The sequence below is a fragment of the Vipera ursinii genome (assembly GCF_947247035.1).
Source record: "Vipera ursinii genome assembly, chromosome: 1".
In the NCBI taxonomy this organism is placed as follows: domain Eukaryota; kingdom Metazoa; phylum Chordata; class Lepidosauria; order Squamata; family Viperidae; genus Vipera; species Vipera ursinii.
Window position 1 is genome coordinate 150,975,099 of NC_139512.1, and position 16,351 is coordinate 150,991,449.

Consider the following 16,351-nt stretch of genomic DNA (forward strand, 5'->3'; position numbering starts at 1 on the left):
TTAATCTAAAGTTATTAGGTTAGGAGAAATGGGAATAAAATAACATCCCTTGAAATAGTACAATCTATCAAGCATTGGGCTGTGGTTTCTCACCTGGACAAATAATACATAGAAGGAACGGAAGATACTTCTTCCTTATGTATGACTATGAATCCTTCCCATCTTATGCCTTCCAGATGTATTGGACTATAGCTCTCAGAATCCCATCTAGAATAGAAGATATTAGATTGAGAAAAGTTGATACACTATAAGAGAAAAAATACTGTAGGAGAAGCTTTAATACAATTTCCTGTACTTTTCACTTACTGGCATATAAACATTTATTAGGTGCAACTGTTGGTTCATATTCTGTCTTAAGTAGATGTTGCCTCCTATCCTTCTAGCTTTGTCCATTGTCTCCTCTGTTTTAACAGAAAGGCTGTGGCTATCACTTGGACTTGCTGATGGTGGCCCTCATGCTTGGCGTGTGTTCAATCATGGGCCTGCCTTGGTTTGTGGCTGCCACTGTTCTGTCCATCTCTCATGTGAACAGCTTAAAGTTGGAATCTGAATGTTCAGCTCCAGGAGAGCAGCCCAAATTTCTTGGCATTCGCGAGCAACGGGTCACTGGGCTCATGATATTTATCCTTATGGGCTGTTCAGTTTTTTTAACCAGAGTGCTTAAAGTAAGTATACACTTCGTAAAACCAAACTAAAAGTGAATTGCACTTTACATACATCTGATGTCAGTTTGGAACACATGGGTTCTTATTTTAAAACAAACAAATGATACTTTTGTTATGCACTTTTTTCCCATTTCACAATAAAGCATATGTTTTGGATCTGGAAGTCCGTGGGTGCAAATGCTGGGTATTTCCATTTTAAACAAAGGATTTTAGGTTGCAAAGTATTAGAAAAATAGCTGGATGAGATCTTGGAGAACTGCTGTCCATCCAGATAGACCTGAGCTTCATAGATTAAATATTTGACTAGAAAGATATCATCATGTCTTTATAATACTAATTCAATATGAGTAATACCCATTCAGTAATAATTTGAATAATTCTAGTAATGGTTAACTCAAGTTCCCTGTGCCATATAGAATATTTAACATTTCAATAATGATGTAATAAATTGGCATTTCATTTAATACATTCACAAAAGATATGGCCAAATTCAGAGGATTGTTAAGATAAGCTTTTTTCCCCCTCTTTGAACATCTGACCCCCAGCTCATTTTAAAAAATCTATTCTATTTGAGTTGAAAGACCCTGTTGGGCACGATAGAATTTCAAGAGAAACTTTTTCTTCTGTGAACAAAGCTGAATTTGAAGCAAGATGAAGTCAAACATTTTGGAAAAACATTTTATGTATATAATGTATGTATGTATGTATGTATGTATGTATGTATGTATGTATTTACATTTATAAGCTGCTCAACTCCAGTGGCTGGGCTCACATAGTATTTTAACTGTGGTTTATTGAGCAACTTATAGTGACCTGCTAAACTCACAAATTGTAATCCACAATTTCACGCAGTAACTTAAGCCAAAATCCAATACAATATAGTTCAGCATACGAACCCTGCAAGCTGAAGTTACAGCAGTGAAACATCATCTATAAAGATAGACAGTGTCACCTTTTGTCTGCTCTTCTGTGAGATCTCAATAGAAAAGTACAGTATAAATAAATAAATTGCCCAGGTTGTTCATTTTTTCATGTCTCCTGTCGCTACCAATTTACTGAGACGATATATATTTTCCTTCTACTCTTTGCAGTTTATTCCCATGCCAGTACTTTATGGTGTATTTCTTTACATGGGTGCCTCTTCTCTCAAAGGAATTCAGGTAAAGTGGAGGATGTGAAATATTTATGTTCCTGTCCTTTTTGTTGCCCTGGTCAACACAACCAAGTTATTATTGCTTGCTATGCATATTAAGTAGGGACGCAGTGGCTCAGTGGGTTAGGACGCTGAGCTTGTCGATCGGAAGGTCGGCAGTTTGGCAGGTCAAATCCCGAGCGCCGCGTAACAGAGTGAGCGCCTGTTACTCGTCCCAGCTTCTGCCAACCTAGCAGTTCGAAAGCACGTAAAAATGCAAGTAGAAAAATAGGGACCACTCCGGTGGGAAGGTAACAGCGTTCCGTGCGCCTTTGGCGTCTAGTCATGCCGGCCACATGACCACGGAGACGTCCTCGGACAAGCGCTGGCTCTTCGACTTTGGAACAGAGATGAGCACCGGCCCCTAGAGTCGGAAACGACTAGCACGAATGTGCGGGGGAACCTTTACCTTTATGCATATTAAATTGGACACAAATGTGAAAAAAGCGCAACCTACATAAAAAGAGGTGATTAGACTTCAGCATTGGTAGCAAAACTCTGAGTCATATCTCTAGACTGCCAGAATTATAGCTTGCATCTGACATATTACTGGGCCTATGATCCTGTTTCCTTTCCCACCCCTTATCACCATGGGTATCACTGCTTGGGAAACTTAGAGACACAATAGCTGGTAAGGATGTATAAGGTCATTTCAGCTACCTTATCTACTCTTTATCAACCGATGTATGGCTCTGGAATTTAGGAACTATCCAGCATTAACAAACAGCACCTTTAACCCAGCATCCATTGTGAGATGTTGGGTTGTCACAATTCCCTGTTTATTGGATTCTTTCAGAGAGGCCAAGACTCCTTTTGCTTTTTTATTAATGCTAATACAGGTAGTCCTCGATTTATGACCACAATTGAGCCCAAAATTTCTGTTGCTAAGCGAGACATTTGTTAAGTGAGTTTTGCCCCATTTTACGACCTTTCTTGCCACAGTTAAGTGAATCACTGCGGTTATTAAGCTAGTGATGTGGTTGTTAAATGAATCTGGCTTCCTCACTGACTCTGCTTGCCAGAAGGTCATAAAAGGTGATCACATGACCTTGGGACACTGCAACCATCATAAACATGAGTCAGTTGCCAAGTGTCCAAATTTTGATCACGTGACCATGGGGGATGCTGCGACGGTTGTAACTGTGAAAAACGGTCATAAATCACTTTTTTTTCCAGTGCCGTTGTAACTTCAAATGGTCACTAAATGAACTGTTGTAAGTTGAGGACTAACTGTATAGTAAGTGGGGTCAAGGGAAAGGCACCATGGAAAGTGACTATCTGGAGAAAAAACAACAACCCCTTATTGGTATTTAAAATGGAGACTGTAAGTGAAGAGACAAGATTTATATATTGACAACAGAAAGCACCACTTAATGTATAAAATGAAATTTCAGTAAAAAAAAGATTTACTATGATAAATCCCATTATATTTCATTCTAGAATATTTTTACAGTAAATTGTGTGTGTTTCTGTGTGTGTGCTCAGAAGAGGAAGAGGAGAGAACAGGTTTAAAAATGGCCACTTCCTCTCCCTCAGGCAAATAAGTCAATCTTCAACAGTCAGTGAGGAAAAAAAATTCTCTCTGCTCCATCCTTGAGTTTTGGAAGTGGCTGGAATGGCTGCCGCCAAATTATTTTCAGTGGTGGGATTCAAATATGTGAACAACCAGTTCTCTGTGTGGATGCCGCTTCCAGAAGTCCATTCTGGGCCTAGGCAACAAAAAATTAGCTACCGGTTCTTCCAAACTGGTGCGAACTGGCTGAATCCCACCACTGATTATTTTGCTACACCTGTTGTACTCATGGATTTCAACAGTTTTCCCCAATTTAGGGCGCTTTGGATATATTGGATTTGAACTTTCCGTTATCCACAGTGAAGGGTCAAAGGCCTTGTTAGCTGAAGAATGATGGTAGCTTAATTTTCGCACATCTGGGAGGAAACGGTTTGTAGGAGGGCTGTTTTATGTAGGTTTTATTTGTTATTTAAAAATTCAGGTGTGTATTGAAAGAATGGAATTCAAATGCAGATCACAGGTGGATTATTATTGAATTATTTCAATCTTACTCTGGTAAAAACATTCTCAGATATACTAGTGCTTCTAAAAAGTTTCTGAATTAAGAGACAAAATTAAGATTAATTCAGGAATCAAGAATCACAGAGATGGGGAAATCATGTGAATTCATAAGCAGTGGCAGACAATGGACAAGCCTTTGTTACCGTAGTTGCCTTGTTCTCCAGACATTTCATTTGAACATCTCTAAAGTAATGTCTTTTCTAAAATATAAACAATTAGTTTGTCCTTTGTTAGCTTTTTGACAGAATCAAGTTATTCTGGATGCCTGCCAAACACCAGCCAGACTTCATCTACCTAAGGCATGTTCCCCTTCGAAAAGTCCATCTCTTCACAGTAATCCAGCTGAGCTGTCTTGTGTTACTATGGGTTATTAAAGTTTCAAAAGCTGCCATTGTATTTCCAATGATGGTATGAATCCAATATTTCTACATTCATATAAGATTCAGTGTTGTCTTTAAGGGACAGTAGTCATTTTGAGCATGGATGTGATTATTACTGACTTCTTTTCCATAGTGAAAGGGTAACTTTTCTCTTGCGTATCATACCAACTTCATCCTATAACCATGGTGGCGACCCTGTGGCACGCAGAGCCCTTTCTGTCGGCACACATGCCAGAGGGACGCTCCCCTCCCCCTCTCCACGTGCGCCTGACTAGTGGGAACTGCAGAGGGCAGGGAAACCAAATCCAGCAGCACTCTCGCAGGAACAGCTGCAAGAGCTGGTCGGGAACCTATAAAAGGAGCAGGTTTTGGCGGGAGCGCAGTGAGAGAGCGAGTGAGTGAGCAGACGGCCTTCGGAAGCGATGGTGGGCATGAGTTTGGAGAAGACAAGCAGGACGCGGCGTCCGTTTGCGCTTTGCAGAAGGCTAGCAGGGGAAGGAGGAGACAAGAGTTTGGACTTTGGAGAAAGGGAGAGAGAGAGAGAAGAAGGAAGGAAGGAAGGAAAGAAGGAAGGAAGGAAGGACAGGCCTGCCAGCATCGCTTGGCAGATGTGCAGCCAGGTCTGCCCAGGTGACGCTGAAGCCAGCCAGCCCTTCTGTGGGAACATGGGGGGGGGGGAAGAGCAGCTATCCCTTGAGCACTGTGCCTGCCTCTCTTTGGGCTCCCTTAGCCTCTCTGCCCCCCCCCAGCTGGGGCTGGTCAGATTCCCCCCATGGGCAGTGCTGCGCCCACCACCAGCCCGTCTCCAGCCAGCCCTCCTGCTTTGTGTGGATCGCAGCTTACCAAGCCAGTGGTGCCTCTCCCCGCATGTGTCCTCAGGTGGAGGAGCCGGGCAGTCACAGATCTCGCTCCCCTCTGGCCTCCATCCCCTGAGGCCCGAGCTCGGCATTTTTGGCTGGCCGGCGACGGGCTGGAGAGTGCTAGATGGCAGTAGCTGCCCCTGGATGAATGGTAGATGGGCTGGGTGCTCCCAATGTCCATGGGGGAAGAAGCAATGAGGAGGCTCCACGCCCAGCCCAGCTCCAACGTGGCACAGCAAGCAAGGCAGCAGCCCCATGCATGTCCCTATGAGCGAGTGTGCCCCCCACCCTGCTAGGCAAGCAGAGCCGCAGCATCTGCGGCAGAAGAGCACAGGTGGGTAGCAGAGGGCCTGAGGAGCCCCGATCCCAGCACAGCCCCACCCCACTCTCCTCCTCCCCCCTTGGAAGAGCTGCGGAGCTCAGGAGCCTCCCCCATGCCCCCCAATCCCCCCGGTCCCCAGGGCATGCTGGCCACCTTTCTCCCCAAAGGAAGGAGATGAGCCACCTTGGCAGCAGCTGACGGGCATGGGAGGGGGAATTAGAATAACAGAGTTGGAAGGGTCATCTAATCCAGTGGTTCCCAACCTCTGGTCCTTGGACCGTTACCAGGCCTCAGCATGCCAGCAACTGGTCTGCACAAAGAAGCAAAGCCCCATCCGTGGGATGCAGGCAACATACAAAACCATGCACCCTCTGGTCCACAGAAAAACCTCTCTCTGTGGAACCAGGCCCTGGTGCCCAAAAGGTTAGGATCTCTGATTTTTCTAGTCCAGATACACACACACACACACACACACACACACACACACACACACTGCTCAAGCACCATTTTTGACAGATGGCAGTCCAGGAAGGGGGGAGAGCAGGATGCTGGCAACCCGAGGAAGGGTGGTCTTAGGGGACGCCACCTGCCCTGCAGGCCAAGGCTGGGTTGGAAGACACACACACACACACACGGTGACACGAGGGTGAGACAGACTGTGCCAATCCACCTTGGTGCTGCTGAGTTGCACCCCTGACTCGGGGGGGACCCCTCTGTCCAACGTTCTGCGATTAAGAGGTTTTGGCAAGTGTCTGGGAGGGAGCCAGAGGGGCAGAGAGCCCACCCAGATGGCCTCCAAAGACTGTTTGTTTCATTGAAAGCTCTGTTATTGTGTTTTGGGAGGTGGAGTGAGGGGGGGGGATTTTTATTTTTTGCCTTGTTTTGCTCTTTTAAAGAGAACGCAGCACCAACGCCCCCCCCACCCGCATAGCCAGAAGCCTTGCACCATCGCTGTTGGCTTGCCGCACTCCCCCAGCCCCACTCTTTCCCTTCCTTTGAAACAAACACCCCCGCCCCCCAATCCTCCCGTTCCTGCCTTCTGAATTAAAACGAGAGAAAGCCAAGTTTTTTCTTTTATGGTCTTTACATATTTAAACTTCAGGTACAAGGAAGTGGGGAAGAAAACCGTAATGAGACACTCTTCTGTTTTAACTTTTTTTCCTTGTCGCTTTTTGGAGTTTTCATCTTGCTTTCGTGAGACGGCAACATTTGGGAGGGGGTGTAGCTTCCCCCTTCCCCCTCAAGCCATCAGCTGAGCAAGATGCCCTCCTGCCCACTGCCCCACCCGCCAGAGACCCCTGGATCTCCCCCAACCTTGCCCGGCCCCCACAGGCATCCCTCCCCAGGAGCAACACCAAGCTGGCCACGTCCACCCAGTGGGCCACGCCCACCTAGCACCCGGCGATACATAAGTGGGTTTTGGGTTGCAGTTTGGGCACTCGGTCTCTAAAAGGTTCGCCATAACTGACCTATACTGTAACTCAGATAAATTACTTGCATGCTTATAGCAGTAAATTATTGGTGATGCTTGAGGGAATTTTGCAAAGCAATTTTAGAACTGTAGACTTTGACTTTTTCCTTCTAAGAATAAATGTGTCATCTGTGCCTGTCAATAATCTTACCATAGTATAAATATTTGGATTAGGTCTTGGCATTGGTGTTTGTCAGAAAACTCATGGACTTCTTTTTCACCAAACGTGAGTTAAGCTGGCTGGATGATTTGATGCCTGAGAGCAAGAAAAAAAAACTTGAAGATGCTGAAAAAGAGGTATGCTTACAATATCTTTTCTGTCTTTGTCTCTTTGTTCCTTCTACAATATTATTGGCTAAGCTTATTAAAATTATATTTTGAAGCAGCAAATTAACACACAATGGTGCAGATAAAGGTGGCCAATTCACTAAGAGGGGATTTGTTTGTCATTTTTTACATGAGTACCGTATTTTCTGGCGTATAAGATGACTTTTTAAGCCATGAAAATCTTCTCAAAAGTTGGGGGTCGTCTTATACGCCCTGTCGTCTTATACGCCGGAAAATACCTCTCTGGTCTTTTCTCTTTTCTGCTGGACGGCGGGATCGCTGGGTGAATGGAGGTAGGCGATGGCAACCCGTGGTTAAGTGGCCGACGGCGAACGGGTGATGGAGGGCAAACTCTCGTCAGCTCCTGGGGCGGCTACTGCAGATGCCGCCATTGCTCTATCTAGGACTGGCCATGCTGGCGCTTCCAATGCTCGCTGTCAGGTCCCCAATGAGAGGAGGTGCAGGCGGTCCCCAGAGGCGCACCGCTCGACAATAGGAAGGGAGCACCTTTGCTCCCGCCGAGGCACCGCCTGACCTGCGCCGACCAGAAGAATTGCTTGCCCGGTCACGGAGTGCGGAACTGAGAGCAGCAGCGCACCAAGCAAGAGAGCTCAGAGGAAAGAAGGCGAGGCCCCCCCTTTGGCAGGGAAGGAGCAAAGCTGGGCCAATCACAGAGCAGGTGGAGCAGGGAAACGTTACGGGGGAAAAGGGGGTGGGGTTTAAAAGGCGAGGTGGGCGGGACGTGGGCGTGGAGACGTTCCGTTAGAAGTAACGGAGGAGGTTCCAGGCACTTTCTGGATCGGAATGTGCAAACTGCCGCTACAGTCCTCGTGTTTCCCAGGGTTGCCTGTCATGCCAGAGGCATTCCCCGTAGCCCCAGATTCTTTAGCTCCCCACTTTCCTTAATTTGGGCGAATTTTGTGCTCCGTGGAGAAACATTAATACGCAAATGCTGTTTGTTTAACCGCGCAAAACTCGGGGGAAACCTTGGTATTTGGGAACAGAAAGGCTTAAGACTTTTCATTTCTGTTTTATGCACGGGCTGGGAGGGTCACGAAGTTTACCTCTTTTATTTTAGCAACATTGTGGCACTTATAAAAAAAGGGTACTAATGCTAAATGAGTTGTTAATATGCAGATTGTGTGCCAGGAAGTGAAATATTGAGTTATTAGCCTAAACCCTATAATTTAACAGGAAAAGTAGGGGGTCGTCTTATATGCCCAGTCGTCTTATACGCCGGAAAATACGGTATGACTGATAGAGCCTCTTGGTACACTTTTCATGCAAATAGGAAGTATATTTCCACATGGAGTAGCCAAAGTTCTGGTTTAAATATGAAGTACTGAATGAAATAATTACAGATACAATCTACCCAACGTTAAGTTATTTCTAGGAATCATTAAGATGTCAGTGTCTATGCTCAGTAATTCTCTGAAATAGTGCAGGTTTGCGTATAAGAAATAGGAAAGTCGGCATGAGTTTTTTGGCTGCAAAAATCCCTATGACTCTTTGATTGTTCCAACTCTTTGCTGCCATCTAATGCTTATCCAGGTTTCTGCTGCTTAGAAAAGGAACACAAAGATTTATCAATAGGTATTTGCGTGCTCTTAGATTTCTTTTACCCAACTTTTCTTTAGAGAAATAATTGAATCATACACCCGTGTTCAGCTGAAGTGATATGTTCTGTCTCTTGCAATGAGAAGTGTCAAATGTAGACAAGATATTTCTTTGGCTTGAACAGAGATGCATTCTTTTTGGTCTGATTTGCTTTCTATGTTGCGCTTTCTTTTTAGAAATATGAATGGTGGCAGAAAGCAAAGCTATAAGTATTTTTTCTTTTCAATTGCTATATTTTTTGAGCCCCTATTTTTACATGTTATGGCATTACTAAATATTTGAGGCTATTATTAAACCTGTTCAGCTGTCAAAATCCTGGGAAGCTGTGAAGCTTAGAAATGACAAAATTAACTAGAAGTAAAAATTTTGACATGGAGCCTCTGGAATTTAATTGCAAAGGCACCATTATGCTGGCTTTAAAAATAGAAATCTGTTCTCCATACAGATAGAAACGAAGTTGACAAGATGTTTTTAAAAGTCTGATTTGATTGGATCAAGATTTTCATTTTGTGGCTTGATCTTCAATCTAATATTAAATTTCCATTAATAGTAACCATTAAGCATCAAGGTGGGAAACAATATTTATTCTCAGTCACTTATTTTGTCATGGATTAATGTGATATTCCTAATTGAAATTAAATTTGATGCACACATACATCCAAAAAAGAGGAAATCCTGTTATCTCAACAGTTCCTCATCATAATGGGTTAGCGGTTAGTTTTATTTAATTCCCATTGACGTAAGTGGGACACTTACTAACTTGTATTGTTGATGTTGATGTAGTCATTTAAATGCAATTGTTCCATTTTTTGTTCCAAATTCTCCCTCTGCCCACACAATATGCAGGTCATCATTACTTGGAAAGGGGTACTTAGAACATGGAGTAAAAATAGATTTGTTGTTACGAATCTGTATGGCCATTTTTATACCTTGACCACATTTAAATGCCGCTTTCTGGTGTTGCCTTTCCCCACAGTTCTATGTTTATAAATAAACTCGGTTTTTTTTAAGGCAAATGCAATTTTAGGTTGCATCTACAGAAGTAACATTTCTAAATCATGAGGAATAATAGCTGACAAACTGAGAGTATCACTGTAGTATTTCTTTTATCAATTATGACCCTTGAGCTAATAATACCTCTACTGGCTACTTGTCCAGCAGATTGAGGGGAAAAAAGGCTAAAAATCATCAAAAAATCTGTTCTTTGAATGGAAACATCTAGCAAAGGTACTAAATTTTATTTGAGTGCAGTTGCTATTGCCCTCTCTTCACTTAAGAGTATAAGACTAATGCCAGATGACTGAGTTTCAAGGTTGAATTGTAGACTCATTGGTGCTCTCTGAGCTTGGTTGTTTTCTTGCTTGCAGACTGATGATGTTACTTAATTTGGTAATGAAATGTCTGCAAGAAAACAACCAAGGACTCCATAATTGGTTTAAGCTTTCCGCCAGCGGGCAAAACCAGGGCAAGGGAATCAGTATTGTTTGGCTGGGCTGAACTGCTTGACAGAGGTGAAGAAGAATATCATGAAATGAAAGAAGATACAGAATGTTCCCAAAATGAAATTGTGCTATTCTATTGAAATGAATAGAAATTACACACAAAGCAAGAGAGAAGTACTGCAAATATCTACAGTATCTTCTATCTTCTATCTATATCTATCTCTCTATATCATCTGTCTGTCTGTCTGTCAATATCATCTGTCTGTCTATCTATCTATAGCATCATCACCATCATCATCTCTCATCTCTCTCTCTCATTTCATATTTTTTATTTTCCTTCCTCACTTACTAATCCTGATTTGTACATCAAAATTGGCAGGGGAGAGCAAATGCCTAACTTCTGGCACCTATGATTTCTAAGAGGATTTATGAATGAGAAATATCACTGAAATGACATTTGATTTTCTCAGAACATTTAAAAAAAAGCATTTGGATGGAAAAGAAGTGAAGAAATTATGCTCTTTTTAAGGGAAAGGGATTTGATTTGAAAATTGCAATATGGTAGCAATAATTTGTTGGTCAACCTCTCCATTTTTTTTTTGGTCTTAGGAGGAACAAAGTATGTTAGGAATGGAAGAGGAAGGAACAGTCCAGTTGCCACTTGAAGGACACTGCAGGTAAACTACTCAGAACTAATTGTGTTCCCTGTCAGTGAGGAACTGAATCTTGGCTTCTCTTAGTGCTTGAGAACCAAAAGAGATGCAATGCAGTTGTTTCATAATAGATTGAGAGTGAATGTTATTTAACTATTTTCCCCATCCCATTTTTCCAGTTAAACCACTGTTAAAGCTATAAAAAATATTTTCCCTCTAGCAAGATCCAACCCAAATTCTGTGATTTCTATTGAAAAAACCCCACCGCCTTCATTCCCTGCTAGAAGAAAAACCTTTGCATCTCCTTTGATTATGACGATGATAACACCGGTGCAAAAGTAAAAAGTAGACATTGATTATATGTCTCCCATCTCATTTTTGGTTTGCTTCTTATTTGGAGCTCAACCTTTAAAAGGGCCTGCCTGCCTATTGGTCTATATATGGTAAGGCTGGATCATTCCTAGCCCAATAAGGAAGCTGCCTTAATTCCAGAGGTGGCCTCTTTCTACTTCCTTATTGCTCATAGTGGCTCTGCGTGACTCTCAGCCAGAAGCCTCTGAGATGCCAGGGATCTATCTGGGGCTTTTGCCATGTGAAAAGTAGATCCTTTGTCACTGAGGGGTAGCTCTTCCTAATGGTGCACAGCCAGGGCTTTTTTTCTCATAGAACGCTCAGAACGGAGTTCCGGCACCTTTTTTTGGATGGAACCTTGTAGGGTAGGCAAGGCAGGTTGTATGACATGTGTGAGTTCCGGCACCTTTTTGTTTTACAAAAAAAGCACTGGGGACAGCCATTCAAATCTGAGGTGGGAAAGGAAATTCAGAGGTGTATGCACACATTGCTGTTGGTGACTCCTGAAGGAAGCCACCTTTTCCTGAGCCCTCATGTTAACCAGGAAAATGGCGCGGGTCCAGGAAAATAGGTGCTTGAATAAAGGTGGCACCAATAGGGCGAGAAACTGATCATTGAATGCTGCTGCCACTTTCTTAACTCAGTCGGGAAATCCATTACATCTTCAGTTTGCAACTGAATCACTCCAAACTGATTGGAAGGCAGATAATTCAATTCAGCTGATTGAAAGTTTCAACTTGAGAGGGGTGCTTTGGCTGAACCTCCTTCGAAATAAATTGCCCACTTAAAGTTTCACACAGTTCTAGCAGGTAATGTAAATGAATACCTTAAACAGATCGACCCACTTCTTCTCGTTTAAAGCACTTCTAAACGATAACATTCAGCAGTTTGATTGTAACTCTGAGCGTGCCGATTTTGTTCCAGAGATGACCCATCTGTAATAAATATTTCTGATGAGATGGCCAAAACAGCTGTATGGAAGACACTGTTGATATCATCAGAAAATGCCAAGGACAAGGAGTCCAGCTTTCCTGCTAAAAGGTTTTAAAATATTTTTATTTTATACATTTTTTTAAAGTGGGGTTGGTTGACTGAATCAGCATGTTGAGCTCTAACAGATTATTTCATAATTTATGCTAGCGGAGGGTTAAGTATTTGCTTTGCTCAGCACAGTAAAAACACTATACATTTATTACTTAGATTTACATAATGTGATTGAGAATGCATTCAACTGATTTTGTGGGGGAAACCCCAAAGTATGAATAAAATAAAGTCATCTGAAGAAAGATCTATAAAAGTGCAGCCTAGATATGTACACACACTAAGCTATTGCACCAACGTTCAGCTTCTATAATAGCGGTGGTCACTTTGTGGCCTTTCAGACATTGCTGACCAACATCTTCAAGCATCCTTAGTCAAGATGACCTGCAGGATCAAGGGATCCTGCAAATTCTAATTTGGCAACATCTTGATATTAATAGTTGCCCACAGTTAGTTTCAGTAAAAATTTTACAGACCTTGGTATATACAGTATAACTTGGGATTTGTTCCTTTCTTCCCCAAAACTGTGAGAATTCCAAGAGAATTTCTAGAATATAGAAATGGAGCCTATAACAAAATATTGTAATGCATCTTTGCCCCCTTGAAAAAGTGCCTCTCTTCAGGGATCATATTGGCTAACCTTGCTTTCCTCCAGAATACCATAAGCTAGAAGAAGCTCAGGAAAATATTTCCACCCCATTTCCCCTCTCTGTTGAGGCCCAATGGATATTTGCATTGGAGCTCACTGGATTGACACAGGGATCTTTTCAGAAGCAATCACATTGAAGATCACATGTAAGCTCCCTGGCATAGAAATCTGTGGTGTGCCACCCACATAGATCCTGCTAGTTTGATTTACGTGCTAGTGTAAATCATCAAGGTAACTAGAATCACCTTGGGGATCAGTACAATCCCTTGGCACAGACAGAGTCCTCCATATGGAAGTTATCATACTAGAGGTGGGATACAAGCAATCTCTCTCATTGGTAGACCTCTTTCTTTTTAAAACTACACAACAGAAGGCTTAGCACACTTCTCAGATGCATTCTCCATTCTGTCCCTTCTTCTTTCCTGATGTTCTTGTCTCACAAAAAGAGCTTGTTTCTTTCAATATAATTATAGTACAGCGGCAGGCCTTTGACAGCCTTTGCAAACTCTTAAAACTAGCATCAGAGACGTGTGCTAATAATGCCATGGAACCTCTTGCCTTATTCCTTATGATGGGTCTGCTTAGTTTCTCCTGTCATCACCTCTTTTAAATCACTTGGGTGCTACAGAGATTCCCGCAGATATAAGCTGATTCTCACATCAACCAAAACTGATCTATTTTCTGGTGTAACCTGATAGGGAGGGGTTTGACAGATGACATTTTTTTTAAAAAAAACCAACAAAATCATCAAATAGTTTCCGCCTTCAGGTTTAATAATCCAATGGCTGCAACACAGAGGAAAGCAGGAGGGAGGGGAGTGAAGGGAGACAAATAATGGCAGTTTTTTTTTAAAAAAAAATTACACTGTGTTCCAGAGTGTAGAAATGACAGGTAGAAAAGAGCTAAAAAAGGCTGACTTTCCTGTCTGAATAAAATATTGTAAATGAAAATGTAATATGCATAACCTAGCAGTTCGAAAGCACGTAAAAATGCAAGTAGAAAAATAGGGTGGGAAGGTAACAGTGTTCCGTGCGCCTTTGGTGTCTAGTCATGCCGGCCACATGACCACGGAGACATCCTCAGACAAGTGCTGGCTCTTCGGCTTTGAAATGGAGATGAGCACCGGCCCCTAGAGTCAGAAACGACTAACACGCATGTGCGGGGGAACCTTTACCTTTACCTTTTTAATGATTGAAAAGGGTCCTTTCCATGAGAAGATGACTTCAAGTAGCTTACTTCTGAGAGATCAGAGTATGGAGGGTGTGGGCTAAGTAGCCCCTCTCTCACCTTTTCCATCTTCCGAGGCTGCTGGGCCTCTTGAAAAAAAAAAGGCAGGTTTATTTGTGTGATAATCTCTGTGTAGAGTGTTGAGTGGAGTGCAATCTTGTTTAATTACTGTTCCCTCAGTTACTATTCATTCTGAATTAACGTGATTTTCTACTTGATTGTTCCATTATCACATTCCTACCATAAGCTCCCCTTCCTAATCTCTAGAAGCTGATTTCCCAAAGGTAAGATCCTTTCCCCAAATCTTTGTCTTGATTGTTACTGTCTGGTATCTTTTGAAATTTTTACAAACATACTATGTGTAAATTTTGGGGGGACAAAATACATTTCAAAATGATACGAAAAGCACATTTGGAAAACTATGTAGATGCGCCCAGCTTCATTCTAATATAACAGTAACACATGCAACTTGGAGGAGCATACTGCTTTTAGCCACATTCCTTAACTTTAATAAAGTAGCAGGGATGAAAGATGTCAGCTTGGGTCTTGCTATTTTGTCACCCCAAAATGGCATGCTGCTTTTGCTGTGGTCTCCCTCCCTCTCAGCAGCCTAAACAAGACAATCTGTCCACGGTTAAGGTTAATTCATTCATTCCATAGGGTGAGATGCTGCAACAGCATAATTGCAGACCAGAGTCAGCCTCCTCCTGCAGTCAGCATGGTCGCTGCTGGTTTTTGTTTTAAATAAAGGGAAGAATGTATTTGGGCAGTCAGGTTTCTTTTTTCCAAAATTAAGGATGGGAAGAGAAGCAGGTAGCTCTGGGAGCCATACTGCTTTCATTCCCTCCCTTCACCACCACCATTCTTTAATAATAATAATAATAATAATAATAATAATAATAATAATAATAATAATAACAACAACAACAACAACAAAACAACAACAACAACAACAACAACAACAACAACAATAATAATAATAATAATAATAATAATAATAGTAATAGTAGTGATGATGATGATGGAAGGGACCTTGGAGGTCATCTAGTCCAACCCCCTGCTCAGGCAGGAAACCCTATACCATTTCTGACCAATGGCAGTCCAGTCTCTTCTTTAAAACTTCCAGTGTTGGAGCATTCACCGCTTCTGGAGGCAGGTGGTTCCACTGGTTAATTGTTCTCACTGTCAGGAAGTTTCTCCTTAGTTCTAGGTTGCTTCTCTATATAAAGTAATCCCCAAACAATATTCATCTCCCATCCAATGCTTTAATGTCAAGATGGCCTGCTGCAACTCTCTGGAAAATAGACTGAAAAATAGTCCCCAATCCTCAACAGATGTCCATCCTGACTCTGGGTGAGTGGCTGTGGTCCAAGACCACCTTGGATGAAAGATAGAATCACACTAACTAACTTTCGTGTCATTTTGATCCTCGATGGAGACTGTCATCACCCTGCTTTGCCAAGGTGGGAGGAAAGATTCAAACTGCTCTACCATCCTGCCATTTCCCTGGCTTCTGAATATATGAGTTAGGGTAACATTTTAAAGATCCCTTGGGTAGCTTGGCACCTAATTAAGCAACCATGAGCTCTCAAATATCTCCCTATTCTAAGTGGGTGCAAACTGGTTTTTAATAGCTTAGGACCGTGGTGGTGAACCTATGGCACACGTGCCACAGGTGGCACGCAGAGCCCTCTCTGTGGGCATGTGTGCCAATGCTCAAGTTCTAGGCCTTCAGCTAGGTTTTATAAAACCTTTTCGCTTTAGGCCTCCACCGCCATGTGCAAAAAAGAGAGGTTCAACCAATCAATCAATTTCAACTTCTTGCGGGGAAAAAAAAAGATCTCGCAAAGTTGGAATTGATTGATTGATTGATTAGTCCCACCCAGTCTGCCGCTACCACCAAAGCCATGCCCACCCAATGGGCCACACCCACCCAATGGGCCATGCCCACCCAGCGCCCAACGATACATAAGTGGGTTTGGGGCTGCAGTTTAGGCACTCGGTCTCTAAAAGGTTTGCCATCACTGGCTTAGGAGAAATTTCCTGACAGTTAGAACAATTAATCAGTGTAACAACTTGC

At 42.7% G+C, this 16,351-nt stretch overlaps 1 protein-coding gene across 2 annotated transcripts in view; it reads left to right on the forward strand.

Moving 5' to 3' along the window:
* The window catches only part of SLC4A10 (solute carrier family 4 member 10), a 66,814-nt gene that overhangs the window by 43,933 nt on the left and 6,530 nt on the right, over nucleotides 1–16,351 (forward strand). For both annotated transcript variants that reach the window (XM_083348520.1, XM_083348521.1), the window contains 6 exons: nucleotides 414–665; nucleotides 1,757–1,825; nucleotides 4,166–4,339; nucleotides 7,139–7,261; nucleotides 10,960–11,027; nucleotides 12,279–12,395. In XM_083348520.1, coding sequence (XP_083204646.1) covers nucleotides 414–665; nucleotides 1,757–1,825; nucleotides 4,166–4,339; nucleotides 7,139–7,261; nucleotides 10,960–11,027; nucleotides 12,279–12,395 — 803 coding nt within the window. The remainder of the gene's footprint in view (nucleotides 1–413; nucleotides 666–1,756; nucleotides 1,826–4,165; nucleotides 4,340–7,138; nucleotides 7,262–10,959; nucleotides 11,028–12,278; nucleotides 12,396–16,351) is intronic.